General features: G+C 32.5%; 1 protein-coding gene across 2 annotated transcripts in view; it reads left to right on the top strand.

The window, feature by feature from the left end:
- The window catches only part of Rfx3 (regulatory factor X3), a 301,278-nt gene that overhangs the window by 195,346 nt on the left and 83,484 nt on the right, over positions 1 to 22,448 (top strand). The window contains exons 4-5 of one of the 2 annotated variants that reach the window (XM_071600605.1): positions 780 to 1,038; positions 21,764 to 21,838. The exons of the other annotated variant lie outside the window; for it this stretch is intronic. Of the exons in view, the coding sequence (XP_071456706.1) occupies positions 780 to 1,038; positions 21,764 to 21,838 (334 nt within the window). The remainder of the gene's footprint in view (positions 1 to 779; positions 1,039 to 21,763; positions 21,839 to 22,448) is intronic. 2 annotated transcript variants of the gene reach the window in all.

Genomic DNA, 22,448 nt, shown 5'->3' with positions numbered 1-22,448 from the left:
AAGAGATGTTAGATAGGGATTTTGGGTCCAAGATGGGAAAACTGTTTTTGCTCAAGGTCCTTATGGTAGTAAGAAGGAGATTCACGCAAGCTACCTTATTCATGGAGGGGTATTAGGAGTCATTCAGGAAAGTGAAGAGATATAGAAAGTTCACTTGTCAGCCTCCATTCATGGCACAGCTGTTTTTCTAAAACTGGGATTTGTAAGGGTTTTTTGTTTGGATTGGTTTTGTTGTTGTTGTTGTTTGGAACTGGAAATTGAACCCAGGGTGTGTGGGGTGGTGTTTTACCTCTGAGTCATTTTTTAATTTTTTTTATGTTGAGGGTTTCACTAAGATACTAAGGATCTTGCTAAGTTGCTGAGGCTGATTTCGAACTTGTGATCATCCTACCTCAGCCTCTCTAGCCACTGGAGTTATAGGTGTGCATCTCTGTGCCTGCCTGGCAGGTGGTTTTATAAGGAAGTGAAAAAATCCACCAGCAAGATTCCTTTGAGTGAAGTTAACAACAGAGCTTATTTATATGCCCATGATAGGCAGCTGAAGAGGGCCAACCCCCTAAAGTATAGAAGGGTGCTGAGATACCTTTTTAAGAAATGTACCTTTAATTTGGAAAGTATACCCAACTATTTCCAGGAATTAAGTTTCTTACAAAAATTAAAAACTTGTCATATTCCAAAGACTAAATTGTCTATTTTAAATAGACCCATATTAGAAGATAAATTAATCAGATGATATAAATCAGCTAGTAAATTTCTCCTTTCTTCTTCTTCTTCTAAAGCCGAACAACAACTTATCCTTACACAGAAACACAGATGTACAGCCAAAACACTGGAGGAAATTACTTTGATACTCAAGGGAGTTCTGCACAGGTGACTACCGTGGTCTCCTCCCACAGTATGGTGGGTACTGGTGGGATCCAGATGGGTGTCACAGGAGGTCAACTCATCAGCAGCTCTGGAGGAACCTATCTGATTGGCAATTCAATGGAGAATTCTGGTCACTCAGTGACACACACTACTCGGGCCTCCCCAGCAACAGTAAGTATTCATTTGGTCAGTTTAGCTTCTTGATGACTTCTGTTGTACATTATTTCCTCTGTAGGGGAAAAGAACCACAAAGACTGGACTGGGGCAAGAATGTGTTAAGCAATTATAGTATTATGATAGTGTATAGCATGTAGTATATATATTATTACATAGAATGTTACTGATATGTGTGCCCTCAATTAAATGAATTAGGAACTTTTTATCAGTAATAGGAAGTTAGAGTTGAGTTGTACTCCTAAAACTGCTGATTTTAATAGGCTTTCTTCAGTGATATTATTAAATACTTGCAATTTCTATTGAAATAACTTTTTATTATGCTACTTACTTTATAAGGTAAACGCCAATTAGTAAAATAGAAAATAAAATATAGTTTAATGTGGAATTTTCCTCAGTTTTCTTCACTTGCGTTTATTCCAGCTCATTCACAGAGGTGTTAGTTATGTAGGACAGTTTTCCCGTACCTTAGATGTTTAAGTTTTATCATATTCACCTCCTGCCTGTAATATTATTTACTTAATACATTTTAAGCCTGATTCACTTTTAAAATAAAAAGTCATGTGTAGTTTTGTACCCTAATTCATATTGAAATCAGTACTTAACTAATAAAATTTAAAAAGGCTGCCCAAGTGCCATTTGTAAAGTCATGTTCTATTCTACCAGAGATTTGTGAAGCACATATACAGTTGATTCAGATGAAAAATATTTATGTTGGGGCAGGGGTTGTGGCTCAGCAGTAGCGAACTTGCCTGGCATGTTTGTATCTGGGATTTCAAGTTTTTAAAATTAAATACTTTGACACAATATGCTTTAATGTGTTCAAATGATGTCACAGAAATAATCATAGAAAGTAGTATAAGATTAAATATCAAACTTAATAACCTGAATTTCTTATTTTTATATCAACCAAGCATATAAGAGAGAATGATCATTTAAATTGAAGTAGCAGTGAAATTGATTTTATAGATATTTCATATAAAAGGGTAGTAGGGATTTGAACTAAGTAGATGTATCCTTTTCCCACCATCTTACCATAGAGTTTGTTCTTGAAATGAAATAAGGTAGAAATAAAGTTGGGAGAAATACTAAGAGAGATTTATATTTATTATTTAGTGGGTTTTCTTCAAGATGTTATATGTATGTGGTAAGTACTTTGCATATACTTTGTGTATTTGTGGTGATTACATATGTTCACACTTTCATCATTTAGTGATTTTTTTCCCTAATCCATTTTTAAAGCCTTTTGTTTTTAATTCAGGATTTGTTATTAACATCAGAATAGGTAACTAGTTGTTCTAAATGGAGAGTTCCTTTCTGTAATTTGTGCTTTTGAAGCATTTTGTGTATTTGTCTTGGGCTGTTACTGATATTAAATATAGTATTTCTAAACCTTTTGGTCACACCAGTATGTTTATATAGATTAGAAAGTAAAGAGAATTGCCATTAATAAATCATAGACTCTCCGGACCTCAGTTCCCCTATCAATAAAATAAGGGGTTGTTTAAAGTAAATTATTTCCTAATTTCCTTCTGGCTTTTAAGAGTCACAGTATTTTTTTAAATTATAAAATACTATGTAAACATAACCACAAAATGAAAAGGAGAAAAAAGATACCAGTACTTGATAGCACTCCTAATGAAGGCCACCTAGAAAGTTATTTTCCATGCGAATTCAAGTACTTGCCACTTATTGAGGCCCTAGGAAAACTGAAAAGCAAGGCAAATGTGTACTTTCACACTTTTCTTTTCATCTACCCTCTCTCATGTTGGTATCCCATCCTTTCCTACCTTACCTTCTCTTGCCATTCCCACTTGCCTTCACACTTATTTTAGCTACTTGTTAAACATCCCCAGCAACCATATTTAGGTTTATTAAACCTACTAGTTCTATCACTAAATTAGCTAAGATGTATATTCCAAGTCATGTAAATATATTTTCAAACATTAACAGAAAAAATATATATAAATACAAATATATAAACATATATATATCTATATATATATGTTTATATATTTGTATTTTTATATATATACATGTGTATATATATATTTAGTTAGATGGATAGAATTTTTTGATGAAGGTCTTCTCTATAGTACAGGAAAGGTAACATTACCCCTTCAGTTACCCAATACACAAATATGATATGTGATTTTTACTACATTCATCAATAAATTAGACACATAAAATTACTAAATATAATTGGCAATGTTTGAAAATTCTTCTAAGAATCATCAATTCATAATATCAATTATACATATTCATTTACATTTTAAAATATTCATATTTGAGATTGATTTCTTAATGATGAAAATTCTGTCTGAAATGATTTTGGGGTTGTTTTCCTTTTTAATAAGAATATTTTTTAACAAAAAGTATAAAAATTGAAGATATCTTTTATATGAAAATAAAACACAATGTACCCTCATCAAATCCCATGTGGTGGTACACACTTATCTACTAGTGTTTATAGCATTACCTTGCATTTATTACCAAAGGATGTATTTTATTTAGATCCCCCTCTCAATCTGAAGGTTTTCATGAGTTTGATTCAGAGTGAGAAAATGATTCCCAGTATGCACTTCACATTATAGTAGTAAAGTTAGCAGTGTTTAATAAGGACTATGGACCTAATTAAGATTTTCTACCAGCCTCTTCTTACCAAATGTCAGAAAATTGGTCAATTTTTGTTTGTTTCAACTTGTAGAAATCAAGGCTTTTTTTTTTTTTTTTTTTAAGTAGGTGCTAGTTTGCCAGTTAATTGAAGGGAATTTGCTTGAATTCATCTTTTTTGTTTATCATAGAACCACACAAAATGGTGTATTTGAACACAATCTTTGGCAACTACTTGGTCAAGATTCAATCTATTTCTTTCCAAATATTGGGCCAAACTGTACTACACTTAGTTCAGTTTTTCTGGTTATTCTTCTTGCTCAACCTATAACCTATAGCATGAATGATTCAACTGACTACATAGTAGTATCCTATATTGTGGACAAAATTCCTGACTGGAAATTATGCAGTCAGCTCTTTATATCTACAGGTTTCACATCCATGGATTCAACCAACCTCAGGTAGAAAATATCCAAAAAAAAGAAATTTGTATATGTACTGAATATGTACAGATTTTTTGTAACTATTCCCTAAATGATATAATGTAATAACTGTTTATACAGCATTTACATTTAAGTGGGTATTGTAAATAATAAATAATCTAGACATGATTTAAAATATACAGGAGGGCGTGCTCATAGGTTTTATACAACTGCTACACCATTTTACATAACGGACTTGAGAATCTACAGCTTTTGGTGTCTGAGGAGGTTCCTAGAACCAGTAGCCTGTGAATACCAAGGAATTTTTTAGTCAACTGGACTATTGCTTACAAGCTTAGAAGTAAGTGGAATGTAGAATCAATACATTCAGTTGATGTGGAACTAGTTAAATTTGGATACTTGGGAATAGCAACTGCCCACTCTTATTCAATTCCTGGCTAACAAATTTTCTTGCAATAGTTCTCAGAAAAATTGTGTTGACTCCCTTTTACATTCAGACTATTTCTATACAGACATACATTCATTTAGAATTATTAGGAATGATATCCTGCCACAAAGAAAAGTTTACCTTAATGTATAAACAGTTTCTCAAGGTATACGGATGAAGAAAGCTGGTTGTTTTATGCTCATCATAGCATAGTTTATCTTAAACTATACAATAATTAGTAATATGCTTTAAAAAGCTTTATTTGCGCCTCCTTTTAGTGTTTCTATTCCTATAATCAAATGGAGTTTGATTTGTTGAGTTTTTGGGGTTTTAATAATAAAATAAGATTACTTTATGCATTTCAGACTGGGCTATGAAAGCTAATCTTAACGCCTTTATTTATTTACTTTTAGTAATTATGTATGTTAAATGGCTTTTGCTAAGATTAGATTTCAATAAGAAGCATAAGGATAATGTTTATAAATTGTTATTCATATTTCTTTCATTAATATAAAATATTATAATTTACTTTAGTTTTTGGAAGAAAATATGAATGTCTATCTGCTGTAAAAGTTTAGCTTAACTTATTTATAGAAAGCTAAGAATTTGTATCAGACTTTTAGGTACTTTTATTTTTTTTCCTTGGGTTTATATGCTTATGAATTTGGAATGGGGAAATGCTTTTTCTAGGATGAATGTTTTTAGTTCCCTGAAAAATCATTTTACCTTCTTATTTTTTTTTGCTGATATGGTGCCAATGGCCATTTGCTTTGTTTGAAATTTTTTGTTAATTTCATTTCTTAGAACCAACCAATGTTATCATGTTCTTTAAGCATCATTCGAGAAACATTCTTTGAATATACAAGCAGAATTCCTTTAATTTTTTTCAGATATATTATAGCAAAAATACTTAATTTTGCTTTCCCCCTACCTTACAGCATGATTTGGAGTTTGTTTTTTCATATCAGTACATTGAAGGACTCCTTATATTTATAAAAAGTGATTATATTAAAAGTAGCTGAGCTGGGTGCAGTGGTGCACGACTGTAATTAACTGTAATCCTAGCAACTTCAGAGATTGAGGCAGGAGGATGGCAGGTTTGAGGCCGGTATTTACAACTTTAGACAGACCCTGTCTCAAAATAAAAAGTACAAGGACTAGGGATGTAAATCAGTGGTACTGTGCCACTGAATTCAATCCCCAATACCACCCTTCGCCAAAAGAAAAGTAGCTGAGTTGTTCATCTATCTTACTAAAAGAAACACTGTGTTAAAATAATGATGGATTATTGGTTTGGGCTATATTGAGATTAAAAAATAATGTAATTACATGAGATGAAAAGTGTCTGTTTCATTATCATATATATAGGCATTACTGAAAGAAAATAATTTTTAAGTTAGTAGTATGCAAATTATGCATAATTCATAGTTTTTATTTTAAAAAACAATTTTATATTCTAGTCAATCTCAATGATTAAGGGAATAAAACACTTCTTCACTTATTCAAGCAGAAGCATGTATCTCTCTTATGATCTTAGTATTTCCTTTTTCCTATGTCCCTTTTCCTCTAGGGCAATCTGAGCCATCAAATGAAACTCCTTAGACACAGTACAAATCTTCTGCTTCTTGTACTAAATCATAAATTGACTGAAGGTTCTAGGACATGATTTTTCAAAGCACTTAATAAAATGGGACTTTGAGTGACTTGTAGTCTCCATCATTTCATCTATATTCCATTCAGCTGTCAGTCAGTTCCACACTGCTCCAGCCTTGAAGCTGATGAGACCTAGAGACAGTAATTTTACAGTTAAGGCTGTAAAACATTTTTCTCCTAGAAATCTTGATAAACTAGAAGAGTAAGACAAACAGAATGACATGGCCTTCAGTCTCTCTTGAGTACAACCAATGAATTCCCCTGAAATTTTAATGCAAATGTAGTAATAAGTAATTTTATTTTTCAGCTATTTTAAGAACAGAGGTGTATTATAACATTGCCAGAAATAGCTAGGAAAAAAATCAGGTAAATCAGATAAAACATGAAATGTATTAGTGGCAAAATGAAATAGACTGTTGCCTGTGAATAGCTTCTAAGTTAGACCCAGAAAGTTTCAGTACTGTTTCTTCTAATTTAATGGGGTACAATACAACACAAGGCCTATGACTAGTTATCACTTTTCTAATAGGGAATTTCTTCATGACCCATTATTTGTTCATCCTGCAAACTGTATGATTTGATTACCACTCTTTCAGTATGTATAATTCCAGTTCTGTTTATTGGCTACAGAAATTATCTGGTTAGTCTTAAAATCTAGCTACAGTGTTTAATTTAAACTGTGAATGGCAGTAAATTTCATGGGTTAAGAGTTTTATAATGTAGCTACAGACTGTTAGAAATAATTTTAAACATTTATTTTAAATTTGCTTGGTGTAAGTTTTAGTGACTTTCCCATCTGTCTCATAAGAATGGACGGTGTGATATTTAATTGTGCTTTCCAAAGTACAGAACAGATGCAGTAAGGCAAGAGAAGGAAATTAAATATAAAAATAGGAAATAAAGAGGTTACAGTTTATAGATGATATAATTGTGTACCTAATAAAAATCATAGAGAATCAGATGAAACTATAATGTGAGAGGTGACTGAGTTAAAAATTAGTATATGATAAAATCAACATCTTTTCAAGATGCAAAAAACAGTAATTTTAGAAAATTTGATAGAAGCAGAGGTCTTATTTACAATAAAAAACAAAAGTATATGATAATAAACTATTAATGTGTGTATAAATCTAACTGCTAAATAAAATTTTTTGAAATTCCTGAGGGACACAAAAGGAAACTTGAGTAATTAGAATACATACCATATTCTTAGATAAGAAATATCAGTATCAAATGTTGACTCTCCCTAAATTTACATAAGAAGATATTTTAACATAACCTCAATCAAAATACCAATATATTTTTTTCTTTGTATAAATATATAAGAATAATAGAGAAACTTTTGTAAAAAGAAAAAGAATAGGGAACGAGCAGGGAGGAAACAGACAACTGCTTATGAAAACAGGTATAAAATTATAATTAAAGCAGAATTGTCTAGGCACAGTAATAGACCAACAAATAGACTAGAAAACTGAAATAGGACAAATGCACATAGGAATATAGTAGAGAATAAAGGTGACATTGCCTATCAGTGGAGAAGTAATAAATTATCATTAAATAAATGATGTTTTGAATAGTAGGATAAACAGTTTAGAAAAGAAAATTAAATTAGTTCCATACATTATTCCTTATACCAAAATTAAATTTCACTTGGATGGAAAATGTGTTTATTATTCTCTTCAAGTAGAAAGCATGATGTAAAATCCAGATGCTATAAAGAATGTATTCATAAGCTCAATTACATAAAAATGAAAACATTCTGTATAACAAAAAGCCCAATAAACAAAGGCAGTGTAGAAACAATAAAATGGCTTAACATGTTGAAACATTATAGTCAAAGGAGGAATTTCTTTTAACATGTAGACTACTTTTACAAATCCATAGAAAAAATTAAAAATGGAGATAGTATATGAATAGTTTGTCAACTGAAAAGGAAATGAAAAATATAGTATGATTAGATACCATTTTTCTTCTTGTACGTGAGCAAAGCTGAAGAAGTAAGCCTTGGCAAGTGTATAAGAAATTAGGCATTCTCAATCACTGTTGATGGGAGTCTAAACTGGTACAAGATTGGAAAGCAATGTGGAAATGTTTATTAAGTTGAAAATACACATATCCTTTGAACCAGTGAGTGTACCCTTAGAATTTATCCTACAGATATACACACACACACACACACACATACACACACAAATACTGCATAAACAACTATATTTCTTGTAGTTACTTGTTAAATTAAAATAGTGGAAAATCCTAATATTTTATCCTTTCTGTGGATTTTTCAAAATATATATATATATATAGTGTGTGTGTGTGTGTGTGTGTGTGTGTATGTGTATGTGTGCGCGCGTGCGCGCATGTGTTACTGGGGATGGAACCTAGGGCCTTTTGCATGCTAGAAAAGTGGTTTATCATTGAATTACAATTCCTTAGTGTAGTTTTAAACAGAGTGAAACATTGCATATATACTTTAATGTGAAAAGATATCCAAAACAAAAAGCCAAAAGCAATTAAAAAATCAAGGAGTAATGTATAAGTGTGTGTAAATAAAACCATGTATTTGTACATGCTTATATAGGCACAAAGACATCTTTAGACATATAATAGATACATGTAACTAAAAAGAAGTGGGAGGTGTATGAATATAATATCTTAAGAAGTAATTTGTTATTTTTTAAAATCTCAAGCAATGTAGAAATGATTGTAAAGTTTATCTAATTGATCTTATTCTCCAAATGCATGTAGTTGAAATACCTTTTCTTCAGGTGCCAGTATTAAGCTTTGTCTATAAGGTGTCACAATTGAAATTAAACCTTGATCCAAAGTCCTCCTTCTTAAATGTTAATTTTATTTCATTATAGTTATACATGATAGTGGTGTTTATTTTGACATATTAAAAAAATATGTGTAACATTGTTTTCTCCATTTCAGTCCCCAGTACTACCCCTCTCTTCTCCTCCTCCCTCCCTGATTCCCTTTCTCTACTCTATCAGTCTTCCTTCTGTTTATTTCTACTTTAATTAATGCATTATATATAGTCCTTTTTTACACTGTTGAAAGTTTAGACAATGAAACTTGCACTAAATTTAGTTGTTTCTTTTTTTTTACAGCCATTCTTATTCATTATTTTGGAATGAAAGTGAATGTTTTGTATTTGTGTATTTGTATTTATGTATTTAGACCAAATTATTTTCTTATTTCATAGTGCTTACATTTCATAACATTTAAACCTAACCACTCCCCTCCACCCCCACCCCCCCAGTGCTGGGAATTGAACCTAGGGCCTCACACATGCTAAGCAGGTGTTGTACCATTGTGCTATACCCCGAACCCTTGGATTACTTTCTTTAGTTACTCATTCTCTCAAACATTTATGAGTAATCACTGTTCACTAAGCACTTCCACAAAAGGGAGGGTTCACCCAACGGACTAATGGCACTGAAAGCCACCTAATCGTCTCCAAGGCAAAAATGGAAATCCACAAATAGTCCTCAAACTTTTGTTAAGTGATTAATTTTGACGTTTCTCACCATATTATTTTTAAAGGTATAAATGTTAATAAGCTATATTGTCCCTTTCGTCTGATAATTTTACAGATATTAGTTCAAGCATTCCCTAAGTTTCTATAGGTTTGGGTAGCAAGAAAGTTAAAAGAGAAGTACAAAACTAAATCCTCTGACTGCAAAAATCACCCTTTAATTAAACTGTCTGACTGCTTATTATACTACCTACCTAAGTAGTTATTGACTAGCAAAGAAAAAAATTTGATTATGTTTTAGTGCAGTAGTCCTTTAATTTGAATGTGTATTTGGAGCTTTGGTTAAAATATATAACTGTATCTCACTCCCAGGGCTTTTGATCCAGTCATTGTGAGCAAGGGCCCCAGAATTAATTTGCATTTCTAACAAGTGTCCAGATGATTCTAGTAGGTGGAGGACCACACTTCAATAAAAATCTCAGTTTTAGTGATCATATAGACCATACACAAAGTGAAAATGTTCTTAGTACTTAGATTAAATTGCAAAAGGCAAGGATCATTTGAAAATTTAACTTTGATCTGAAATCCTATAACTTAATGCTAGTGCAGCAGATTCCTAAAGGTTATTCTAACCTCCAGGTGCTTCTGTAGTTGCTGTTTCAGAAACTAGTTTTATCATCACAAACTGATAATAGCAGCCTTATGGGGTCCCTGTGAGGTGGAGGAATGTGGGCTGGACAAAGTAATTAGAGAACATCCCAAACGACAAACAATCTTGGTTTCAACCTACCATCCCAAAGGTTTTCAGAACACATTTAGTTTATACATGTTTAGCTAAGTTGGTTTTTTTTTTGCCTTAAGAAATTTCAGAATAGATTAAGGCATTAGAAAATTAACAAAATTTCAGATTGAAAGTGTAATATTTTAGAATTTTTCTCTAGATATCATAAAATTATCAGTGAACAGAAAGGAGAAGATTTTTACATAGTTGAACATTACTAAGATCTCAAACTTGTCTGTTGTAAATGTTTAGTGTGTTAAGACCAAGATTTCATCCTTTGCTACTTTCTAATTCAAGAAGACATGAAAAGCAAAGCTGGCTAGATGTGTTTTGGGGGGCATTCTGAAATTTTTTAAAAAGAATAGCATGTCCTGAATCTCTCTCAGTTAAATTTTTTTGAACAGCACTGTGGAGTTAATGTATCTACATAATGACTTAATAGTTCACTTGAACTTAAAATTTAAAGAGCAGTATCATAGCCAGAGCCTTAGCTTGATTAGGTGTGTTTCTCTGTGCATTTGCCAGGCCACCAGGGCCCCAAACATACCCTGTAGATCCTTAGAGGATGTCCCTTGATTAAAAGGGAGTTTATAATGATTTAACTGCTAGTGCAAGGCATTCAAAGTTTTATGGTATGAGAAATACCTTTACACACTGTATCCTCATACTCACAGACTCATATCTATGTTCATGAAAGCACATTTCTATACACATGTCTGCTTTATGTATGTATACATGTACATATGACTAAAATCAAAGTTCCATGAAATGAAACATCCATATGGTATACAATGGCTCTGTTTATTTTCTACTTTATTTAATTTCCTTATTTTTTTTTTAAGAATCGTCATGACATAATTGATTTTATAACCCACTGATGATTTGCATTTTACATTCTAGAAAACATTGCTTTTGCCAGGTGCTGTGGTGCATGTCTGTAATCCCAGTGGCTCAGGAGGCTGAGGCAAGAGGATGGCAATTTTGAGGCCAGCTTAAGCAACTTAGCTAGGCCCTGTCACAAAATAAAAAGTAAAAAAATAAAAATGGTCTGAGGATGTGCTCAGAGGTTAAACAAACCTGGATTCAATTCCCAGTACCCAAACCAAACAAACAAAGAAAACAACAACAAAAATCATTGCAACTCTGATTTGGGCAAATTGAGGAGAATGTTAAAGCATTATCAGTACCTGTGTAAGACCTGATTGTAAACTCTCCATTGGCTGTGGAGTTTTTTTAATACTGGAAATTGAACCCAAGGACTGTCTACCACTGAACTACACTCCAAATCCTTTTTATTTTTAAGACAAGGTGTTGCTAAATTGCCAAGGATGACCTTAAACTTGCCATCTTCCTGCCTTAGCCTCCATAGTTGCTGATATTACAAGATTGCACTACTGAACCCACCTTGGGTGTTTTTGTTATTGAATTTTATTGTTGTTGTTTGTTTATTTATATATTTTTTACCTGGCATCTTTAACAAGTGCCCAGTTGATTCTGATACTACTAGCTCAATACCACATTTTGAAAAACTTCTGTTTTTAGTGATTCGTAGACTAGACATAAAGTTCAAATGTTTTTTTTTTTTTTTTTTTTATTGAAGTCTCCTTTTAGAGCCTACACACACACACACACACACACACACACATATTCAATTTGAGATTGTCTTTTCAAATTCATGTTAACTGTGGTGGCTACATGTCCCTGCCAGCTATCACAGATAATTTTCCAAACAAAAGTCATCAAGTAGAAATATTTAGGTTTTCCCTTATCTGAGATGCAAACAAAATTTAAAACCCTAAAGTTCAGAAGATAAATTACCTAGAAAAAAGTTTCTGGTCTTAAGTGTATTCTCATGACTGAATTTCTCTAAAGAATTTACTATTCCTTCACAGGGAAACAGAAATGTTATTTCTCTGAGAAAGTGCTCACTGGGTGGTTAACAGAGTAAGTTGTATTAATAAGAAAATATACGTATTATATATTAGGATAATTGTTTTTAATATTAATATTAACTATGCAGTCAAAACTTTTTGTTGATTTGGAAGTTGAACACATTTAAATCATTTTCATAATACTTAGCAATCACATTTAAACCCTTTCCTATTGGAAAGTAAATCTTATTAATAATAAATTACTTAGTAAGTTATAATTGCTCTTCATAGGATATTATAATCCACTCCTCATAGGATATTTTCATTAAAATAATATGAGATATTTTCACTCAATTTAGATTCATGTTATATTTTTTTATAAAATGAAAATGATATTGAATTTAGAGTGATAAATCTTAGATTCTGATCTCATAGTTAATATCTTTGTAATCTCATGAAAATCCTTCAATTCCAGAGAGCCTCAATTTTTTAATCTTGGAAGTGACGATAATGTTCCTTCCCTATACTTTTTATAGGTTGTTTTGAAAATCAAATGAGATTTAATGTAAAAAGGTTTACAAATCATAAAATATTCTAGTATTCTATTTTAAATCACTTTAATAGTTGTAAAATGGAAAAAAATATATAGTGTGACACCAATTTTAATTATATTTTCATTTTAATTTATATATAATTATAGTTGGATATACAAATCTTGACCTTTGGCCTTTAAAAAACTTTAAAAAGACATTTAAAAGTCAAGAGAATATGCCTTGACCTATAAAAACTACAAGTAAAATGATACAATTTTCCTTCTGTCTTATTAGTAATGTTGTTGAATAACATGTTAATATTTACATTAAGAGTCCTAATTGTGTATATAGTATTTTATTTGCATTGATGTACATACATGTCTATATAAACCACATATGCAGGGAGGCCTTTTTTTTTAATCCCATGTAAGTCATACAAAACACCAGCTCTTCACATTTTCTTGTATTTCAAACTGAAATTTAGCTTTTTGTCATTATCAACCGTTCCTAAATGAGCTCTGTACTCCAACCTATCTTACTTATATCAGAAGTACCTGGGAATAGCATAGATTTTACTGAAAATTTTGTTAAGACAGAGAACTGAAGACTTAGTACCATATTGTCCAAAGCTTAGTCACACAAAACTACTTCACATTCTCCTCTCCAGTCTGTCCAATGAGCATTCACCATCAGTCTTCTCAAAGCTAAGATCTAAGATCAGTTTAGTCTCCTGTACATCTCTCACCATTCAGAAGCAACTCCGAAAATCATGAGCCCATCCATATTAGAAAGATTCTCTTTTGATAGAAGGCAGTGGGCAAGTATAAGTAGCACTGGGTAATGACAACAAGGAAACTTTCTTTTACAGTTTTTCTCTTTAAAAATATGCATGGTTATAGGAATAAGACAATATTATTCATCTCTTCTTTGAGATTGGGAAAAGAGAATACAAACACAATATTAATGAGTCTTCAGACCTCATTTGACCCTTTTTCTCCGTACTCTCTACCTCTTTTCTTTAGGGTTTAGGTGGGATTTTTCTAAGGTTCTTTTTTAAAAAAAAAAATATTTAGTTTTTAGTTGTAGTTGGACACGATACCTTTATTTCACTTATTTATTTTTATGTAGTGCTGAGGATCGAACCCCGGGTCCTGCACTTGCGAAGACGAGTGCTCTACCGCCGAGCCACAACCCTAGCCCTCTAAGGTTCCTCTTGCTATACTAATTCAGGGTTGGATATAGCATAGACCTCAGTGTGGCCTTGGATATTTGAAAGCTTCTACCTACCCTTGATTCTAACAAGGCAGCATTAGTATTTTCATGACACAAAGGGTTTTCAGCCTATGGTTTGAGTCATGTTTATCACACTTAGTATCTTTCATTAAGTAATAGTATACTGTCTTGTTCAACTTCCTAAAAGGAGTTGCTTTATCTTTGTAAAGGCAATACTGTAATTATTTTTTCTTCTGAATGTGAAATATTACATCTCTCTTGCCTCTTCTGAATATGTCACCTTAATTTCCGAGAAATCATGGAAGACTCCCTTTGCTCTTCCTTTGCCACAAAATATGTATATTTGGTGTAATCAAATTGTATACTTTGCCTTACAAAGTATTTTTTTTTCTTGAATATGCCCCCAAAATACTAAAGTCTATTTGTGTGTTCATGTTTTACCACATTTGTAACCATGCCACTTTCTATAACAGAAGCAAATTAATTGGTATGGAGACCCTTTTGCCCCATTGAGGTTAAACCAGTTATACCATTCCCTGGGATCATGTCTTTTGAGAATCCAGTGTTCAGTTGAAACAGCGGAATCACATCTGTATTTATTTTAATTCTTCCATTCCTACCTGTTGCCTCAGTTCTAAAATTATTTTCTTATATCCTTGGTGTTACTTTCCTCTCTTTTCAACCAAATTAAGTTACAGCAAAGCCCATTGGACGGAGCACAGGGAAGTTCTTCTACTCTCTAAAGAAGTCTTAGTTTTTCTGGATTATCTTCATTGTAAATTGCACTCATAGCTAGTTGATCTAACCAGTTTTGATTTTTCTAATTATGCTTTGTAGCATATTGTTTTGTGACATGATGTCATGAAGTCTTTGGTTTCCTGCTAATGTGTGGTCAGAAATCTGGCCTATGAATGTAGGTAGTTGTACCTGAGCTTTAGCTTTTCATACTTTGCCAGGCATTCTTTCAGGGCAGCATTTGAGACTTTGAGATGGCATACCATTCCTAAGGCCAGGAAATCTTTCATCAATCTTGATCATTTATCTGCCTCAGGGGCCTACCCTCTAACATTTCCATGTTCTATCAAAACACACCATAAATCCTCATATTTCAGTCTGCTTTTTTTTTTTTTTTTTTTTTTTTTGCCACTTTGACCAAAAGACCTGATAAGAGCAATTAGGGGAGGAAAAGTTTCCTTGGGGGCTCATAATTTCAGAGATCTCAAGTCTATATATGGATGACTCCATTCCTTAGGGCATGAGGAGAGGCAGTACATTATAGTAGAAGAGTGAGGTGGGAAAAGCACCTCAGGACATGACACTAGGAAGGGGATGGAGGGAAAGAGAGAGGAGAAGACAGGAGAGGAGAGGAGAAAGAGGAAGAGAAAGTGGTGGTGGTGAGGAGAGAGAGAGTGAGAGAGAGAGAAAGAGAGAGAGAGAGAGAGAGAACTCTGCTCAACAAAGACACAATATAAATCCCAAAGACATGCCCACAGTGACCCATCTTCTCCAGCCACACCCTACTTGCCTAGTTTACCACCCAGTTAATCCCTATTTGCAGATTAATGCACTGATTTTATTCTTAATCATTTCACTTGGAAACCCTCTTGCCTTATTTCACACAGGAGCTTTTGGTGAACACCTCACATCTAAACCACAACACCTCCTCTCCATTTACTGAGAAGTTTTATGGCTTCCAGCAGCACTGGCTGAAGGGGTCCCAGACTAGGCTAATAACCAGCATTAGATTTCTATTCTCTTACAAATCCTGTTTTAAATGGTGAAACTGAAGGGATTTTAATCACTCCAAGTATATTGCCAAAGGTCTTTCTTTATTTTCTAGAAAAGAATTTAAATTACCCCAAATAATTATGTGTCCATAAGGCTGAAGTGAATATCAGTTTCTTAGCTGCTGGTCTACAGAGGAGTTTCGAAGTCTCACCCTCATCTCATCTTAATGCTCTGTAAGCCTATCTTTCCAGATTGAGTGTCTCATCCCAAATTGAGTGATCTACCATTTGCTCTCGGAGGAATTGCCATAGGTATTTACCTGATTATGAGACAAAATCCAGCACCACCATGAATTGGGTCCTAACTCCTAAACACCATGTATTCTAAGACAATCATAGGAAGAATGTAATGGTGACTAAGTCCCAGATGATTATGTAAATTACATTGCAACTGGACCCTGTTAACTTAGCTTAGAGAATTAATTTTTTTTTTCAAAAAAGCAAAAATATCCTCATAATCTAAAGTTTAAGGCAAAATTGAACAGTGTTTACCATGTCTGTTTTTTTAGTTGAAAAAAAGGAGAGTAGGGGGAATTCTTTAGTCATAAAAATATTATTTGGCTCTGTACCATTAAGTTGAAAAAAGCAAAGATTTTTTTTAAATATTGAAAGAGAATCCAAGAGAAAGGAAAAGACAGAGAGATAAAAAGAGTAATGCCCAAGAAGAGAGATCACTGAGGCCTAGAGTTATTCTTGACTTTCAGATTGTCATAAAGATATTTGTTAATCTGTATGTACTAGAGTTGAAATTTCAATAACCAAATGATCAGTATTTTTAGAATAAAGATCATCCTGTAGAGAAATTAACTGGAAAACATTTTAGAATCTGTTCATGTCAATGGATTTGATATGTGTATTTAAAATATTCTAATCACACACTGATGAAATAAACACCATTGTGTTCATTTCAAGTAATAATAAGACACTACCATCCTTTTTGCCTCAGACTGTGCAGCTTTAGATCTCTAATTCTAATGTATATTTATATTCATCCTCTTCACTCTCACATCATTCCTGGTGCATTATCATAACTTCCAAATTGGTTTTCCTGTCCTGATTCTCTCATATCCTATACTAGATTAATGATGTGAAGTACTCTCTTTATCAGATTACTTCCCTTTCTCAATACTTTTCAACCATGGCCCACATCCTTTTTAACCCAAGATCCCAGTCAAAACAGTGCAGTCTCTCTAACCTAATATATCCATCCCTAATGGGAAGTTATCTTCCAGTCAGTCTTACTCTTCCTCAAGCATACATTGTATCATCTTATCTTGTTTTCTATACCTAAAATTTTCACTAACCTGCCCCTATCAGAATGTCAGGCATTATTTGTCAACTTTCTACTCAACCACCACTTTATCCCTTCTCTGTATAACTAACTATACCAACAAGATGTGGTTCTTCCTTCCTTCCTTCCCTGTCTTCCTCTATATTCTAGTAATAATTATTTAATTCATTTTGATTGCTTTTGATTGCTTATTGTATATACATATTAGTAGTCCCTTGTATATTGATTGACACATTGTGTTACTTTTATCAGTTTTTACTCAAGCCATGAAGTATTTTGAGCTTCCAGTTAACAGGGCATTTTTTGAAAATTTTTGCTACTATGTCTTTTACTCCATCCTTACACACACACACACACACACACACACATGTCTCCTGCCCTTTTCCTCCTCATCTGCATCTTTCAATCCATCTCTCCCTCTCTCTCCCCTTTCTTCCCACTCTTCTCTTCCTCCATATATACAACCACTCATACACAGAGCTACCATACTAGCATTGCTCCTTGTGTGCAGTGAGGTTTTATGATTCTTGAAATGAAATCACATGACACCTTAATAATTTAATGAAGTTCCCACCATGAGTAGCAAGGACTGTAGTTGTTTTATACTGGAGGGATTGGTATTTAATTTTATTCTTTTACTTAAAAAAACCCTACAAATTCCTTGAACTTGAAACACTTTTAAATTCTAGCCACCTGGTAATCTAGCTATTTAATAATTTTCATTTCATGAAGCAGCAGTTATACAGTATTTTCATTAAGATTAGAAACATTTTCTCAGATAATATATGAGAATAGTGAGAATTGAAAGTACATAATCTTCACCAGTTTGCTTTGAACTCAGTATTTTAAGTGTCAGATACTGAAGTGTGCTATATTTTTTTATATTGGTCAACTCCCAAGAGTTGAATAAATATTTGCTCAAATATCTAATCCACAATAATGAAATATAAATGAATTAACTTTATCCTTAATGAGTCTGGTGGACATTTATTCTAATCCACTAACATAGCTTGTTTAGTTAATTTGTACTCCATCCCTCTTTTCCTCTAACTCCTACCCATAAAGAGATCTTACCCGATGAATCTGTGACAAAAAAAAAAATATGGGATAATTGGTAGGAATAACATCCATAATCCATTTGTGGTAAGAGAGCTGTTTAATTCCCCATAAGCTAACAATATAAAAAAGTTGCCTCAGCATTACTTTTCTTCCCTGTTTTTACATTATTTCTCTAACCTCTCACCCTTACTTTCCCTCTACTGTCATAATGTATTCCTATGGGGGATAATCTCTTCTCATGCTTTTGTCCCTTAAAACTTCTTTTTAGTTTATAAACACAAATAGGACACATTTCACCCCTTACTAGCAGCACAATCCATTTTACCTAGCAAAACCCATTTTATGGCTTCATCTGAAAACCAACATTTCTCAAATATTCACAGACTTCCCTCAAAGCCTTAATGACATTGCTTTTTCTCTGACTGCTATGTATCAGTAGCTAATTCCAAACTCTTTCTTCAGTCTCACTTACACCATTACTCTGTGTGAGAGGGAGACATACCCTAAAAACTAGGTTCCTTGTCATTTCTCAAATACATGTCCTGGGCTTTCTTGCCTCTTGACTTTACTAAGCCTATTCTTCTCCCTAGAAAACCCTTTGCCCCACTCTTTTCAACTAGAATACCTCCATCTTTTTATGTATGAGTACTGACTTCGTAGAGTCTATAATCATTGAGAAAATGACGGTAAATTTTGTAGGTGTTCTTAAATACATTTTTTTAAAGGAGAAGTTACATATTTTTTTAACACTTTCTCAGAAGGAGGCCAAAAGCCCCCTTCCCCACTAAAACTTAGAGAACGTTGTTTTCATTTTCATTTACCTTTATAAATTACACTTTTATTTTTGTTATATATAGCTTTGTTTTCATAGTTGTGCATTTATTCATATATATGACTACCTAACCTATCTCTCTCACTACATCATAATATCCTATACATTATGAGACTTTTTTTTTAATCCTGGTCCCCTGTACACTATTTTATATATGTTAGGTACATAATCACTTATAAATAGATCTCGTCCTTTAAAAAATAGTCAAGGCTATATGATCCTTTCATGAGATTAAATTTCTCTTCAACTTTAAAAAAATGAATATGATAAATACGTTTTTTGGTTTTTTTTTTTTTTTTTTTTGGTGTGTGTGTGTGTGTGCCTTTCTCAGAAATTCTTACCAGGTAGAGGTGAAAAAATATTCTGATTGTTCAAAGGGACAAAAAAGAACCAAAAGTCTGAAGGTCCAAGGCATTCTAGAAAGTCAGTCCACTGCTGGGGAATCCAATTTGACCCATGTCTCTATACTCCTTAACAGCCTCCCTCAAAACTCTTTAAAAACTGTCCAGAAGTGCTGAGGATATAGTCCAGTGGAAGGCCCTGGGTTTAATCCCAAGTACATAAATGAGTAAATACATATAAGACAAAAAAGAAAACTGGCCAGAAATGAGAGGATCATTTCCTAACAACCACACCTTCCAGGGAATCAAATAGAAATCTGGGACCATCACAGTAGCAACTTTAAAATACAAGCAGACCTCTAAGAAAAAGATGTGTTCAGATCTTCTAAGATAAGAAAGTAATGGTTTATCCAACTTAAACTTGCTGCTTTACAAACCCAGAGCATGTACATCTTCCTGAGTGTTGTTCAGCTATTATAGTTCCGATAATTTTTACCTTTCGTTTAAACCTATAAGTCACAGGCTACAGATCATTGTATTTTTATTTATTAGACTGAAATATTATCTCAAAATTTCCACACTCAAACTTTAAAGAAAATGTAGGCATTTTAGCAAATTGCAGTTTGATTCAGTTCTTCTTAGAAGTGATTTCTAGTCACATGAATCTTTTCAGATGTTTTTAAAGCAAGAGCACTTATTGATTGCTGCTAAGAGATGTCATGTCAAAGTTCTTTAGTTTTACAGTTTAAGATTTTGGCAAAGTGCTTATTAACTCATTTTAGTTGCATCGCTCTAAAGTGCATCTTTTTTCACTTATGCAATATCACTTTCTTCTGTTTATTTTTCAAGTATAATGATAAACTATATTATTTTCTTATCTGGCAGAGAGAATGTTTTAGAACCAGTCTATATAGTTTTGTGATCTAAAAAAGAAAAGTTAACAATAGAATAAATTGTTTTATATAGTTTTATGAATTAATTTACTATTCATTTTAAGAATATTTTCTATAAATTCTTATAATATTCTGCTCCATATTACATTTTAGTATAGGGAAGAACTCGCAACTTGGTAAAGTAATATAAAATAAAATTAAAGCTATTAATTCCCAAGTTGTTTATAAGAAAATTAGATTTCATGTTGATATAATTGATACTGAATGTTCTATCTATAATGTGTTGTATGATAAAGAAAATGGAAACTTGGTAAAAAAATTTAAAAAAAAGACTTTTATAGATAACAGTTATCTTCTATCATTTTTCTTTGGGAGGGGCAGTATGTTAAAATTTTAAGACATTATTAATTTCCATAGCCAAAGTAAAGTGTCAGAAAGTTAACTATATATTAAAGCATTAAATATTTTTATAACTGCTTATACTAAATTGATGATGTGATCCGATTTTCAAAAGTAATAATATATATTTTCTCTTAAGTTGCATAATGCAATTTTAAAACATAAATGCAATGCTAATATTGTTAGTATAACCCAAAAACCACAGAGCATTTCAAAACTGTTTATTAACAGAATGTGCAATAATAATACTAGGAGCTGAAAGATAAGCTACCATTAAATATGAGGTTATCATGAGTATGGGACATTTATTATTGGCACTGCTACTTAGTAAAATTACGAATTGAGTAAGATTTTATTGTTGTTCATAATATGCTAAGATTACATGGAATAAAATTTTCTGTAGTTGCCCCTTTTCTTTGTTGGCTCTGAATTATTTTCTCTTCTACATTCCATTTCTGCTGTCATTTCTAATATTTCTGCCTTACTACCACATCCTAAAATATAACATAGGGGCCACAGTTACATATGAATATTCATTCATATGTATGACCCTTTACTTTCAAATTTTAATAAAGACTAAAAGAGGGATATATGGATTTCATAGCTTTCAAACATCAAGTAAGGATTTTTTTGTACATTTGCATTAAAATGCTAATGCATATTAAGTTCAGAATCTATTGCATGATTTTTCTTTCTTGACAGAATAGAACAAATATTAAATACTCTTTGGGCGGGAGACTATTTAGAGAGTGGTTACTATCCCACATCTTGAACTTTGAGTCAAGAATGTTTTCTCATAGCTAGAAAAATCCACCGGGATTCCTACTCCTCAGGTCTCCATACTGATTATAATTACACAGTGTTCAAAAAGATTTACTTTTGTGATAGGGCTTATTATTAATGTGCCTATTTTTATTTTATTCTCTGGGGGTGGGGGGAAGAAAAGGGGAAAACACATTTAGTGATAGCTATTCATTAGCCACCATTGAAGAAGGGATTAAACTTTAAAAGAATCTATCAAAAATCTCTGGTCAGCCTTTTATTACTATCTTGTCTTGAGCCCTTTTTTTAATGACATCTATTATCAGATTGAAATGGCGATTGAGACGCTGCAAAAGTCTGACGGTCTGTCCACTCACAGAAGCTCTCTTCTCAACAGCCATGTAAGTTGCCTCTTCTTCTTGTAAACTAATCTCTTGCTTGTTCTGCATGTGTTGCTTGCTTCTAAATGCTTGTTTTGTTTATTTACTTATTTTGCTTCTTAACCTTCCTTTCTCAGCCCTTTATGATCCTTGAACTATTAAATGGCTATTTTGTACAGTGGAATATCTCAAAAAAAGTAGAGACCATGGTGGACAGCGTTACTAGATTTTTCTACTGTTTGGGTGCAGATACAGTACTTTCAAGTTAACAACAAGCTGTCATTTATTTGTGAAAATCAATTAATACTTATTTTTAAATGTTTAAAGTTTTCTAGTTTGATATTTATTTAGTATGAAGCAAATACTTGCAATCTAGATCTCTGTCAGAGATATAGAAACAGCCAAGTCTACTTGTGTGACTAATAAAGTCTTCAGTGGATAAAAAATTATTAATGACAAATCCAGTGGTTATCTATTTGAAAATGATTTATTTACCAGTAAGACTAACTATGGTGGATAGAATACAGCTGCATAGATAGACTCAGGTCCTAAAAATTAAAGAAAAGTGAAAATGGACCAAAAGAAAAAGTAGGGTTTTGGGTAAGCCATAAAGTTGCTAATAATAATAAAG

The sequence above is a fragment of the Marmota flaviventris genome, chromosome 13, assembly GCF_047511675.1.
Source record: "Marmota flaviventris isolate mMarFla1 chromosome 13, mMarFla1.hap1, whole genome shotgun sequence".
NCBI classification, from domain to species: Eukaryota; Metazoa; Chordata; class Mammalia; order Rodentia; family Sciuridae; genus Marmota; species Marmota flaviventris.
Note: the sequence above shows the minus strand (reverse complement) of the source record. Positions and strands in the feature narration are given on the sequence as shown.